At 39.7% G+C, this 14,110-nt stretch overlaps 1 protein-coding gene across 1 annotated transcript in view; it reads left to right on the top strand.

The window, feature by feature from the left end:
- Positions 1 to 6,736: 6,736 nt before the first annotated feature.
- Positions 6,737 to 14,110, top strand: part of LOC128746027 (dnaJ homolog subfamily C member 25 homolog) — a 64,405-nt gene continuing 57,031 nt past the window's right edge. Inside the window, exon 1 of the mRNA XM_053843082.1 lies at positions 6,737 to 7,254. Within this exon, the coding sequence (XP_053699057.1) occupies positions 6,745 to 7,254 (510 nt within the window). The 5' untranslated portion in view covers positions 6,737 to 6,744. The remainder of the gene's footprint in view (positions 7,255 to 14,110) is intronic.

The raw sequence follows: 14,110 nt of genomic DNA, 5'->3' as shown, positions 1-14,110 counted from the left end.
ACTGATAACCTTTGGCTCCTCAGGCGCTAGTATATATAAGCGTGACAATAGCGCCAGAAGCTAGTTGTTGTGAGTTTATTGTAGAATTTTATGCGTCTTTAGCGACAAAATCTCTATAGTTTCTCAACTAATTTGACATAAGTTTTATCCTAGTGGGGATCTTTTGCTTGAATGTCTATTCTCTGTGTCTAAACATTGCTTCCTTGCCGACCTGGGCGTTCATATCCCCGATGACGATCTTGATGTCCCGTGGTGAGCAGCTCTCGTACGTTGCCTAGAGGTGCGCATAGAGCGCTTCCTTCTCGTCGTCGGGTCTACCTTCGTGTGGACAATACATGTTTATGATCCTCCATTTTGCCCATCACTACGAAGCCCGTTCCCAGCTCGTTGGTCGCTCCGACGCTCTGGTAAAATTGCACGTTGCCGCCACGGACCCTGCATACCTTTTCGCCTTTGCGACAGTCCTGCAGTGCCACGATGCTAAAATATCGGGGTTCTAACTGATCGAGTAGCACTCTGTCGCCACCGAACGAAATTAAGCGATCTGCAGTTCCAGTTGCAGTTGCAGTACCAAGATTCCATTGCATGTCCTTATTTCGTCGCCTTTGTCTATGCCGAATGTTCTGAGTACAATTTTCTTGACTCTTAGTTTTTTAGATTTAGACACTACTAGACGGTACTAAGGCCTACGCTACCAAGTCTCGTGATGGGGTTGCCATCTTAAAGTGTCGAGACAACACTGTGCCTCCTTCCCTGTTGGTATACGACCTCTGTTTCTACCGGGGTTGGTTACCGGATCTCCGCTGAGGTAGCTCGTATTTCGGCTGGTATCACGTGGACGTAGGGATAGGAGGCTAAGCACAACTATGGGATCTGTTTTGCGCTTTATCCAACCATTTACCATCTTTTACCATTTACCTTATGCGTTCATAAGATTATAAAAACCTATTATACCAAGCTAACAAAACTACTAACCCATTTGAAACCTGACGAACGCACTATGCGCTAGCTAGTTCGCGGTTAGCTGATTAGCAGTGCCCACCTCTGTAATCTTGCATCAATTTCGAATACATCAATTATTGCACACGAATATCAATAATAATTTATATGCATTATTTATTAACCAAGCTTTGCAATGAATGCACTCTCATCATTTCTTTATGTATGTATTGGTTTATTAAGCAACTACTTTACTACTTTTGTTTTTTTATTCTTACACATCTTTAGTAGTTGGTACGTCTTTCTATTTTCAGGGAGCAGAATAAGATGTTGTATCCTTGGCCTATTGCAGCCTGACCTTGGTTATTACCACAAATTTTGCCCCGGAATTGTTTGGAATTGATCATTGGCGGAATTTGCGCTCATTTCTAGGGTCAGCAGCAGTCGAACCGATCGCCCTTTTTGTAGATGGAACAAACCATTCCTTCCATCCAGTCCTCTGGTAGCTTCTACTTCTCAAAAATCTTGGAATTTATCCAATCTATAGCCATTGCCAGCGTTTCTCCATGTTTATACGACACTACCGGTAGGTGGTCCTCATGTTCATGAGCATTATTCATTGGGGTGAAAACGACTCAAGTTTTGAGCTGGCTCTCATTCATCCATTTTCAATCCGAATTTTGTTTTCTTTGCCTCGTTTAAAATATATGACCCAAAACTGGCGTCTAAAGTAAGTTGGGGAATATTTTGTTGATGTTGACTAATGGCGACTTCAGCGTCGATCCCGGAACAAATGATGAAATGAGACTGATGTACAATAGGAACATTTTGGAGTCGTATAATATACGGTTCCCGAGTTTGGGATGATTTTAGGCTACATAAGTTATTTAATTTATTAATTTATTAATGAATCGTAAAACAACTGCTTGTTTCCAGGCATGATGGGGGGAGGGAGTTTAATCATTTCTTACGTAAGATTTTCATGCACGAAAAAATAATGAAATCACATCACATTTTTTAATAGCAACTCATACTCATACTTGTTGCAAAAATTATTAAATTGATAAGTTAAGTTGTGAAGTGACGAAATCCTCCATGCTGCAAGGAAATGCCTATAGCAACCTGCTGAGTATTTTAGCCTGGCCCTCTCAGGGAAAAGGCAGTCAGCCTACATGTTGCAGAGCCATCTGATATCTTCGGTTTACGCTATCATTCCAACATATTTTGTTGCAATTGCTTATCCCATTCCCGCACGGCAGCCGCAAAATCACGTCACGAGAAACATTTTTGTTTACAAGTAGCTTATTCAACTATGTATAGCATCTGACTACCAGTGCTACCAGTATAGTAAACAAAGACGTAGTCCTACGTCAAAAAGTATTGCCTCCTAAACCCCCCACAGGACAAATTTGTTTCCATTTGCTTGATTAGTCCTCAAGTTAAGAGCACAGACAAACAGACATAACACTCGTTTTCCATTCTTCGTACCGATTAAACCGTCATTTCAAATTTAGGTTAATTGGGAATGTCTCCGTTTTGGTCAAATTGGTGCTTTTTGACGAAAGAAGTGGAATTCCCCATAAAAAATACTTGCTACTTCGATGGATACCCATGTTGCTATTTGATATTTGGGAATGTCGATCATAGATGGTGCTAGAGTTCAGGCTAAATGTTAGGTACGATAATTTTTGTTGATTTTTCTTATAAGAGTTATGTCTGTGTTAAGAGGAAATTTGTATTTTATTAGTATGGGAGCCCCCTCTTAAAAAGATGAGGGGTCTCAATTCACCATAGAAAAATTTCTTGCCTCCAAAACCCCGCACATGTCATAGTTGGATCCATTTGCTTGATAAGTTCTCTAGTTATGCAAAAATTTGTGTTTCATTTGTATGAGAGCACCCCGTATTAGGAGAGATACGGTTCTCTAATTATCATAAGAACCTTTCCCAAGCAGCACTTGCAACATCTTCCATGTGGCTATTAAGTCTTGTTTAAATTGCAAAAAACTTCACCGGTTACAGTATTGAAACACGCAACAAATAAGCAACTTCATGTTATTAATATGTTGGATTCAGGTTATCCAATACTTATACTGGCTGTCACAAATATATTAGTCTATATCTAGTAACATGAAACTTCATCGCAACATCGTGTTATTATAATGCCATTGCTAAACAATAATGTCACATGATGTTGCATCATGTTGATTACGGCATATTGTTAAATAAAATGTAACCAAACAAATACAACCAATGTAACATCATATTCCGCCATATTTTTATGAAAACATATTTTTCAACGAAGGAATGTTTTTATTTTAACAATAATTACACGAACATTCATCAGGAATCCATGGCATTTACTAAAATATTATTTGATTACAGTATCTAGTTCGATTTTACACCGCATTTTTCCATCGTAAACGAATTCTTAATCTGGCTGGGTTAATTCTTTAAACTTGAAAATAAATAAATTAATAACTTTCACGAGGCGCATCAAATAATACAAAGCAAAATTATATTTTGCACGATAAATTTTGAATGGCATGGAGATTAGCTCATAATAGGCCCAAAAAACTAAAGTCGCATTAAGAATATTTATTAATGTAAATAAGTTTCGTCTTGGAGCCCAGAGAGGAAATCCCGGTTCCCGCTAAACATAATTCGTGATGAAGTTGCTCATAATTGTTTGGTTTTTGTGCGAGGAAAAAAGAGAAGAAAGTATTTTTGTTTTTGTTTTCACGCAAGTTTTGACAACGCGGCATAGGATTTCGTGGGAGTGCGAACAGGCTTAAAATCTCTTTTAGTATCGTAGTCGCGAATGGATAGATAACGCGCATTGATGTTCCATAAAACATCTGTGTAACAATTGGTTGCATATAGGCTCCACCTCTTGCGCTTTTTCAATCACATAACAGTTCGATAAAGGTAACTGATGCGAACTTTTACCATATTTGAATGTTTCAATTATAGTTGCGTAACCCTTCATGCAACAAATGGTGCTGCTTGGGTTCTTGGCCCCAAGAACCCCTAAATGCAAATTTTCACGCCGAACGGCTTAGTAGTTTCCGAGTATATAAGGAACATACGAACAGACAGACAGATAGACAGAAATCCCGGTTCGGTTTCATTCAGTAGTTTAGTAGTTATTATTGTCAATTGCAAGGAAAATTGTACCATCCAAAGTGCGATATCGCTCATAAAAGTGCTATTTTAGCTTAAATCGTTTCGGTGTCTTAGGCGCACTTTTTCGTTATCTTCCAAGCAATAAGTGCGCCTAAGAGACTGAAACGATTTAAGCTAAAATAGCACTTTTATGAGCGATAGCGCACTGATTGATTGGACAATTTTCCTTGCAATTGACAATATCATTTGAAAGATTCATTAAAACGTTACACTTCTATTTTCGTTTTCACAAATTGCTACCCAGTATATGTAAACAAAGACGTAGTCCTACGTCAAAAATGTCACCCGAAACAGTTACCGGATGTTCCGAAACCGACGCTGAAGTGGCCATTAGTCAACAAAATATTCCTCAACTTACTTTAGGTGCCAGTTTTGGGTCATATCTTTGAAACGAGATAAAGAAAACGAAATTCGGATTGAAAACGGTAGAATGAGGGCAAACTCAAAACTTAAGTTCAAATAATGTGAAACTTTTTCCGATGTTCGTAATGCATTACATTAATTTACAAATTAATTACAAATAAATATTCATAATAATACATCATACTAAATTAGATATTTTAATTGAAATAACATATTCGAAATGAGTATTTTCTAACCATTTCCTTCAATAAAATGAGTAGTTTCCACCCATTATTCTAGTTAATTAAACTGAGTAGAAACTACTCTGTTTTGACAAAATGCCTGGTTACTCAAAAATGAGTAGTTTCCACCCATTTATCCAAGTAAATAAAACTGTGCAAAAACTACTCATTTTGGAGAAAATGTATGCCTACTCATTTTTGAGTGACAGCACCTTTACTCATTTTTGCGTACCCACGGTTTTTCCGAAACTGAGTAGTTTTTTACTCAATTTTGAGTAGCCGAGGTTGAGCGTGCAATTAGCGAACGCCCAATTCATGAGCAACATTTCAAATAGGCCGAAGTCAAAACTGACAGTTTCGAGAAAATCGATGTTGAAACTTGAGCATCATTTTTTAACTCCTTATTTGATATAAACAGTGTTGCTTAGAATTGAATGTCACATTATGATGCAAAAACATAATAGTTTAATGTGTAATGCAACAACTAGCAGAAAAAAACATTGATTTACTTTGTAATTTGCAAAAATATGCGTTTGGCCGTTTTCGGAGATCATTCGGTAATACGACTTTTTCATAAGGCTGATTTGATTATCAATTGTTGATGGGGCCTTTGACATGAGGCTTTTATTTACTGTCAGTGGTGATATGATTTTGGTGTTGGGCCAGTTTTTAAACAGCGTTTCGCGTTTGGCCTTTTTTTATCACGTTGTTTTGAAGCGCAATGGCTAGAAAAGGTTAAAAATTCGTAACTGGGACACCGATCTGCTTTATTATTTCTACTAGAAAAGTTGGGGTTTAATTTCATCGGCAAATCTGCCACCGTTCAACAGGTTTATGAAGCGGGACGTGTTACCCGTGAGGTGCGGCAGTGCGGCAGTCGCTATTGGTAGTGTGAAGCAGCAGCAGTTCATTCATTTAGCATTTCTAACTCACCACAGCGTGCAAGTGCATCACGCCTTGGCAGTTCAGCGATAGTAAATGTCTCGGGCGCGCTACTAACGAACTCTGTCCGGTTCCTCCACAGGTGATATATAAATACAGCGAAATAGTTTTTTTCGTGTAAACCGAAAAGTAACTTAAATTTTTGTTGCCGCGCAGGCTTAAGTACTAAACATGTCGTGTATGTGAATGACCGTGTTATTTATGCAGGTAGCATCGTATTGTTTTTTTCGGTCGTCCGTCGAGTCTCTCGCGCAATTGTACGGCGGGGATCATCTTCGCAGCAGCAACTGCAGAACTGGCTGTTTCTAAAATATTTAATTTGCACTGTTAACAATTGATTACCAACGGAAATTCAAAAATTGTGTATTTATTACTTACTAAACGTACTTAACCGGAGATGGCCAGTGACAGGGGCTTGCGATGGGTGCCATGTTTTTGTTGCCAACATCTCAGCACATCTCGACAAGGTTGGCAGCAAATCTACCTGTCAGGCGGGCGCTATTTCTTGCAATAGCGCGAATAGCGCCCTTCGTTAAGTCGACTGTCAAACACCGTTTGTTAAGATAGGGATAGCACCCCGCTGGCCAGTGATTATTCGCCACTATGCGTAGAAATCCCACAACAAAAATAGGGCCGAATGCAAAACAAAACACAAACTGCGTATAGGCTTTTTCATACAAAAGGCCTAAGGCACAAAATGAAAACTTTGTTGCCAGTTTTCACATAAGGCTTTTTCAAATTTGCTTATTAAGACTCATAAAGTTTTCAAATCGCTATGATATTTGGTATTATTATAGATACTTAAAAAAGCTTTAAATATAACCAAAAAACCAGTTTTTTTTATATTTTGCACTTGGGCCCTATTGAAATGTTGCTCTTGAATTAACGAACCGCCCAATTAACGAACCACCAATTAACGAAACTTTGCTGTCCACTTTTTGCGAAACTGAGTACAATTTTACTCAATTTAGAGTTAAAATAAATGAGCGTGTATAGACCAAATCAAGGTGACGTCATCTGGCAGACACTGGCGCCCTTGTTTACAAACAGACCGCAGACCGAAGATTAACATTTAATACAGTGTTTTTGTAACGATGAAGTTTACTCTGGTTATTTTTTTTAATTTAGTATCTCTCTCTTGCGCGATTTCACTTGAAGGATTGTATTGTGGAAAAGAAAATTGCTATGAATTACTAAACGTAAACAGAGATTCTACAAGGCAAGAAATATCTCGTAATTATCGCCAACTGGCAAAAAAATATCATCCCGATGTGCATAGAGGTGGTACAGCAAAACATGAAGCTGAGGACATGTTTAAACGAATCGCTCGTGCGTATGAAATTTTGCGAGAAGAAGGATCGCGGTTGGACTATAATTATATGTTGGATAATCCTAACGAATATTACTCTCATTTTTATCGTTACTATCGAAGGCACACTTCAATTGACGTTCGTATTGTAATATTCGTGTGCATATCTATTGTGTCGGCAGTACAATATATAACACGTATTCAGAGATATGAAGAAGCTATTAAATATTTCATGACTGTGCCAAAATATCGCAACAAGGCTATTCAAATGATGAACGATGAAGGTTTAAAAAAGGTGGGTTTTTTAAATTTTTTAATAATTTCGTTTATTTGATTAAGCTCGAACTTAAAGGAGCCGTGTTTAAGGTTTAACAGTTTGTTACGCAAATTTATAATGTTTGCTAGATGAGGTCACAGAGAACAGACATCCATTCAGGAACAAATTTTTCGGGAATTCTTGGATAAAATTTCAAATTAAAATCACCTAATATGCTAGCGTCACCACCACTATAGTTTCCCAACTAAATGATTCTTTTGATTTGCACACTGACAACCTTTGGCTCCTCTGGCGCTAGTATATATGGACTGTAACCGTTATGCTAGCGCCAGAAGCTAGCTGTTGTGAGTTTATTGTAGAATTTTATGCGCCTTTAGCGACATCATCACTATAGTTTCCCAACTAATTTAACATAAGTTTTATCCAAGTGGGGACCTTTCACTTGGATGTCTGTTCTCTGTGATGAGGTCGAGATTAAATTTTCCAAATGTCTATACCCTGTGTATCCCCAACCATAGAGTCGCCTCTATGGTTCCAAGGTACAAGTACCAGCGAGCCACATGTCCTGGCGGGTGTGGTGCATTCGAACCCGATTATAATCTCAGATTATAGCTTGGTTCGACCCTTGCACCTTCCAGCATTGAACAAAAGGTGTAGAAGTCAAAACGACTACTTGTTAAACGTACCAATACCCCCAATACATTATTGTTGGGTATGACTGAAAATTCCGATTATTTTCACATATACATTTATCTATACCTATAAAGAAGGATTTCTGTCTGTCTGTCTGTCTGTCTGTCTGTCTGTCTGTCTGTCTGTCTGTCTGTCCGTATGTTCCTTATAGAATCGAAAACTACTGAACCAATCGGCATGAAAATATGCATGTAGAGGTTTTTTGGGGCCAGGAAAGGTTTTAGTGATGGTTAGAAACCCCTCCCCCCACTAAGAGGGGGGGCTCCCATACAAATGAGACACAAATTTCTGCATAACTCGACAACTAATCAAGCAAATAGAACAAAATTTGGCATGTGGGTGTTTTCGGTGACAAGAATTTATTCTATAGTAAATTGAGACCCCTCCCCTCTTTATAAGGGGAATTATAACTCCTCTCCTCTTTAAAAGGGGGGGCTTCCATACAAATTTCCTCATAACTGAAGAACTAATCAAGCAAATGGAACAAAAATTGGCATGTGGAAGTTTTCGAGGGCAAGAATATTTTCTATGGTAAATAAGGACCCCTCCCCACTTTAAGAGGGGGGGCTCCTATACAAACGAAATACAAATTTCCTCATAACTCGAGAACTAATCAAGCAAATGGAACAAAATTTGGCACGTGGGTGTTTTTGGAGACAAAATTTTTTTCTATGATGAATTGGGACCCCTCCCCACTTTAGGAAGGGGGGCTCCTATACAAATGAAATGCAAATTTCCTCATAACTCGAGAATTTATCAAGCAAATGGAACCAAATTTGGCATGTGAAAGTTTTCTAGGGCATGAATATTTTCTATGGTGAATTAGAACCCCTCCTCACTTTAAGAGGGGGGGCTCCTATACAAACGAAATACGAATTTCCTCATAACTCGAGAACTAATCAAGCAAATGGAACCAAATTTGACACGTGGGTGTTTTTGGAGACAAAAATTTTTTTTATGATGAATTGGGACCCCTACCCACTTTAGGAGGGGGGGCTCTCTTATAAATGAAATTCAAATTTCCTCATAACTCGAGAACTAATCAAGCAAATAGAACCAAATTTGGCATGTGGAGGTTTCTGGAGGCAAAAATATTTTCTATGGTGAATTAGGACCCCTCCCAACTTTAAGAGGGGGTGCTTCTACACAAATGCAATTCAAATTTCCTCAGAATTCGAGAACTAATCAAGCAAATGGAACCATATTTGGCATGTGGGTGTTTTTGGAGGCAACCATTTTTTCTATGATGAATTAGGACCCCTTACCTTTTTAAGAGGGGGGGCTCTCATACAAACGAAATACAAATTTCCTCATAACTCTAGAACTAATCAAGCAAATGGAACCAAATTTGACATGTAAGTGGTTTTGGACGCAAGATTTTTTTCTATGGTGAGACCCCTCTCTTTAGAAAGCGAATTATAGCCCATCTCCCCTTTAAGAGGGTGGGCTTCCATACAAATGAAATGCAAATTTCCTCTTATCTCGAGAACTAATCAATCAAATGGAACCAAATTTGGCATGTGGGAGTTTTAGATGGCAGAATTTTTTTCTATGGTGAATTACGACCCCTTCCCCTTTTAAGAGGGGAGCTCCCATGCAAATGAAATTCAAATTTCCTTATAACTTGAGAACTACTCAAGCAAATGGAACCAAATTTGGCATGTGGGAGATTTTGGAGTCTTGAATTTATTTTACGATAGTTAGAGACCTCTCACCCCTATGATAGGGGGATATGGACTCTCATACAAATAAAACAGAAATTTTTGCGAAACTCAAAAACTAATCGAACTCGAGAAATTCGAGACTCTTCCATAAAACATTAGTCAATACAAGACCACAAAAACTATCTATAGTAACACTAGATCATTCAGGACGAGACGGTCGCGAGTGTTGGTGGTGACCCGCCGTCGGAAGCGCCGCCCACTGGGAGGCTTGTAAAACTCGAGATTGTGACAAAGATCATCCGAGATTCATGATTTATGTACAACACAGGTTAATTTGTTGCAATACGAAGTTTGTCGGGTCAGCTAGTATTCATATAAAGGACAAATCCTGGACATCTGTCTTTTAACTTACACTCAAGAAATCATTTACAGTCAATCCCTATGGATTGATATGCAATTGAACACAGGAAAAAAAATTGCATGGCGAAAGCTATGTCTCAGTGTCACCCACGTCTCTGTGTCTCACCGTTGCCAATTGGCCTTGCCAGCGTTGTTCAGGGATTTGCGTGAGAAAAAAAGAAAGAGAAATATTTTTGCTTTTGTTCGGTATGAGATTTCCTGTAAGTGCGAGCAGCCTACGAAATGTCTTTCAACGCTGGCAAGGCCAATAGCAAAGTAAAGCCATGGGCTTAAACCGTCATTAGAAATTACCCTTCTTTATCGACAGACTTCGCAGCCGACTGTATAAAGTACAGGAAAATTACGGAGCCAGTGTAATGATCCTACTGACTATCTAGCAAACACCGCCTAGCCGAGATTCGAACATACGACGACTGGCTTGTCAGACCAGCATCTTACCTCGAAGTTAACTGGGCGATTGCCAATAGGAATATTTTTTGAAAAATAGTGAACTAGCGAAGTTAGCAAACAATTATTGTACCTTGCAGCAATTTTACGATTCCTACGGAAGTTCGTTTTTTAATAATAATTATTCTGTACTTACTAAATACACTGAAACTATGCTTGTCAAGCAAGGAGGGGTGCGGTGGGGTGGCAATGACGGAAAACTGATGGTTCAAATCGCTAAATTGCAAACATGTGTGGTAAACGCAGAAAATAACCACGCTAATAATTTTCGCGTGGGACTCTAAATAGGTGAAAACTCCGCAAAAGATTACATATCATATTTTTGCCTTTTTACTATATAAATATACATAAATATATAGCACAAAGGATATAGTATAAAGGTATAGCAATCACTCGAAAAACCGGAAATGGGAAGAAGGTCCTGCGGCCCGAATGTCATATACCATTCGACTCAGTTTCGAAAACTGGGGTGACATTGCGCATCTCGTTTCGAGCGATTTTGGTTCGTTTCGACCACGTTAAACAAATGGGCGTCTCGAACCAAAATCACTCGAAACTGTGTGTGTGTGTGTGTGTGTGTGTGTGTGTGTGTGTGTGTGTGTGTGTGTGTGTGTGTGTGTGTGTGTGTGTGTGTGTGTGTGTGTGTGTGTGTGTGTGTGTGTGTGTGTGTGTGTGTGTGTGTGTGTGTGTGTGTGTGTGTGTGTGTGTGTGTGTGTGTGTGTGTGTGTGTGTGTGTGTGTGTGTGTGTGTGTGTGTGTGTGTGTGTGTGTGTGTGTGTGTGTGAGTGTGTGTGTGTGTGTGTGTATGTGTGTGTGTGTGTGTGTGTGTGTGTGTGTGTGTGTCTTTGTGCCTGTGTGTGTGTGTCTTTGTGCCTGTGTGTGTGTTGTGTGTGTGTATGTATGTGTGTTTGTATGTGTGTATGTATGTGCGTATGTATGTGTGCGTATGTATGTGTGCATGTGTGTATGTGTGTATGTATGTGTGTGTGTGTGTGTGTGTGTGTGTGTGTGTGTGTGTGTGTCTGTGCCTGTGTGTGTGTGTTGTGTGTGTGTGTGTGTATGTATGTGTGTTTGTATGTGTGTATGTATGTGTGTATGTATGTGTGCATGTGTGTGTATGTGTGTATGTATGTGTGTGTATGTATGTGTGTATGTATGTATGTGTGTATGTATGTGTGTATGTGTGTATGTATGTATGTGTGTGTATGTGTGTGTATGCGTGTGTATGTGTGTGAGTGTATGTGTGTGAGTGTATGTGTGTATGTATGTGCATGTGTGTGTATGTAAATTTCCTGGCGGAGTGCTGGTACTCCTCGAGTCTCTTACAAGTAGTCCCAGTGGTTTTACTGGAAACAGAAACCAAATCCTACCCACCTTTCACAATTTTACTTTTACAGCGATTCATGAGTTTCATTTTTCATTCTTGAATAGATGCAGCGGACTTGAATAGATGGTATTGAGCGCGGACCGTATTGCCCTAGCAGCCAACAACGTTCCAATATATGGTCAAACGCTGGGTGCCATCGACATCAATGTTGAGATGATTTCAAAGGCTGCGAACATGCTCAAGTTGTCCTTTAACCCTGGACCCGATGGACTACCTTCCGTATTCCTGAAGAGACACATAGACTGCTTACTGACACCGTTGCTTCGTTTATTTCGAATGTCCATTTCCAGTGGGATTTTCCCGTCGTGTTGGAAATTTGCACATATGTTCCCTGTACACAAAAAAGGAAGTAAACGAGATGTAGACAACTATCGAGGCATCACATCGTTGAGCGCAGTCTCGAAACTATTCGAGCTGGTGGTCATGGAACCTCTGCTTTCCCACTGTAAGCAATATCTAAGTGCTGATCAACATGGCTTCACATTCCAGCGTTCTACCACTACTAATCTGCTGTGTCTTACATCATACATAACGGAGGGTATGGCACAACGAGCGCAAACAGATGTTTTGTACACAGACCTGTCGGCAGCCTTTGACAAGATAAACCACGCCATCACAATTGCCAAACTACATAGACTGGGTGTTAGCGGTAACCTTTTGCAATGGTTTCAGTCGTATCTCACTGACCGACAGCTGGTGGTTGCCGTTGGAGATTGTCGATCCGATAGCTATCCAGCTTCATCAGGTATACCTCAAGGAAGCCATCTAGGTCCTCTGATTTTTCTGCTCTATTTCAACGACGTTAATTTGGTCATTAAGGGCCCACGACTCTCGTATGCAGATGATCTTAAAATGTACATCCGGATCCGCTCGACTGACGACTGTCACTTTCTTCAAAATCAACTCGAGGCCTTTGCCACTTGGTGCGACGTGAACTGTATGATAGTGAACCCGGAGAAGTGCTCAGCAATCACATTTTCCCGTAAGAAAGATCCGATCCTGTTTCGTTATACGCTCGAGGGCACAGTAATTGAACGTGTTTCGCATATTAAAGACTTGGGCGTTGTCTTAGATTCGCAGTTAACGTACAAGCATCATATCTCGTATGTTGTCGCTAAAGCCTCAAGGTCCTTAGGCTTTATCTTTAGGATCGCGAAAACTTTTTCTGACATATACTGCCTCAAATCGCTATACTGTTCGCTGGTGCGGTCAGTTCTGGAATACTGTTCGTCTGTTTGGAACCCTAACTACAACAACAGCGCTGAAAGAATCGAGTCCGTTCAGCGTCGATTTCTTAGATTCGCCTTGCGAAAATTGCCATGGAGAAACCCGTTCCGTCTTCCCAGCTATGAAAGCCGCTGTCAACTGATCGATCTAGAACCTCTCCGTGTTCGTCGGGCTAGCTCCAGAGCACTGTTTATCGCGGATAGCTTACAAGGGAGAATTGACTGCCCCGCGCTGCTGGAACAAATTAACATAAATGTTCAACCACGAGCGTTGCGGAACAATGCAATGTTGAGATTGCCACCTCGTCGCACTAACTACAGTATGAACGGCGCTATCGGCGGTCTACAGCGGGCCTTTAATCAAGTATCGTCGTTATTCGATTTTCATCTGCCACGACGGATACTACAGGGCAGTTTCATTCGCTTTTTTCGGGAGAGGTAAACCTCGAAGATACAGTTATTTTAAAATCTGTTTGTATACGTTTGATAGAATCTTACTTAATTCGACTTGACTATTTTTATGTTAACCTGACAATCATTGGGGCCAAATCGAGCCCGTTGATTAATAATAATAAATAAATAAATAAATAAATGAGTTGTTCTGCATGCTGACTATCGAAACCTGCGGAGCTTAGTACACTGCTTAGCCCGTAATTAATTAAGAGGATGGCATCGAGCATATTATGATGTATGATGTATGCAAGAACTTGATCAAATTAAACATATTATAGGGAAGCCTCGATGTCTCCTTGAGGCTGGGCGAGAATTATCGTCAGCCAGAGTGAATGCTCAAAAGTAATATATGGACCCTACTTGCGTGACCGAGTCTTTTTTATGAAAATGCTATAAAAATTGTGTCTGTCACACGATTAGGAGCCGCATAGAGATTTTTTTTTGTCGGAAGATTTGACCACTGCGACCATTATTTTGATCTATTGTGGTACCGCATAGAGATAAAAATATACACACAAGTGTGCTTCTTTAAATGCATTTATAAGTATACTAGCTGACCCGACAAACTTCGTATTGCCACAAATT

The sequence above is a fragment of the Sabethes cyaneus genome, chromosome 1, assembly GCF_943734655.1.
Source record: "Sabethes cyaneus chromosome 1, idSabCyanKW18_F2, whole genome shotgun sequence".
NCBI lineage: Eukaryota > Metazoa > Arthropoda > Insecta > Diptera > Culicidae > Sabethes > Sabethes cyaneus.
Note: the sequence above shows the minus strand (reverse complement) of the source record. Positions and strands in the feature narration are given on the sequence as shown.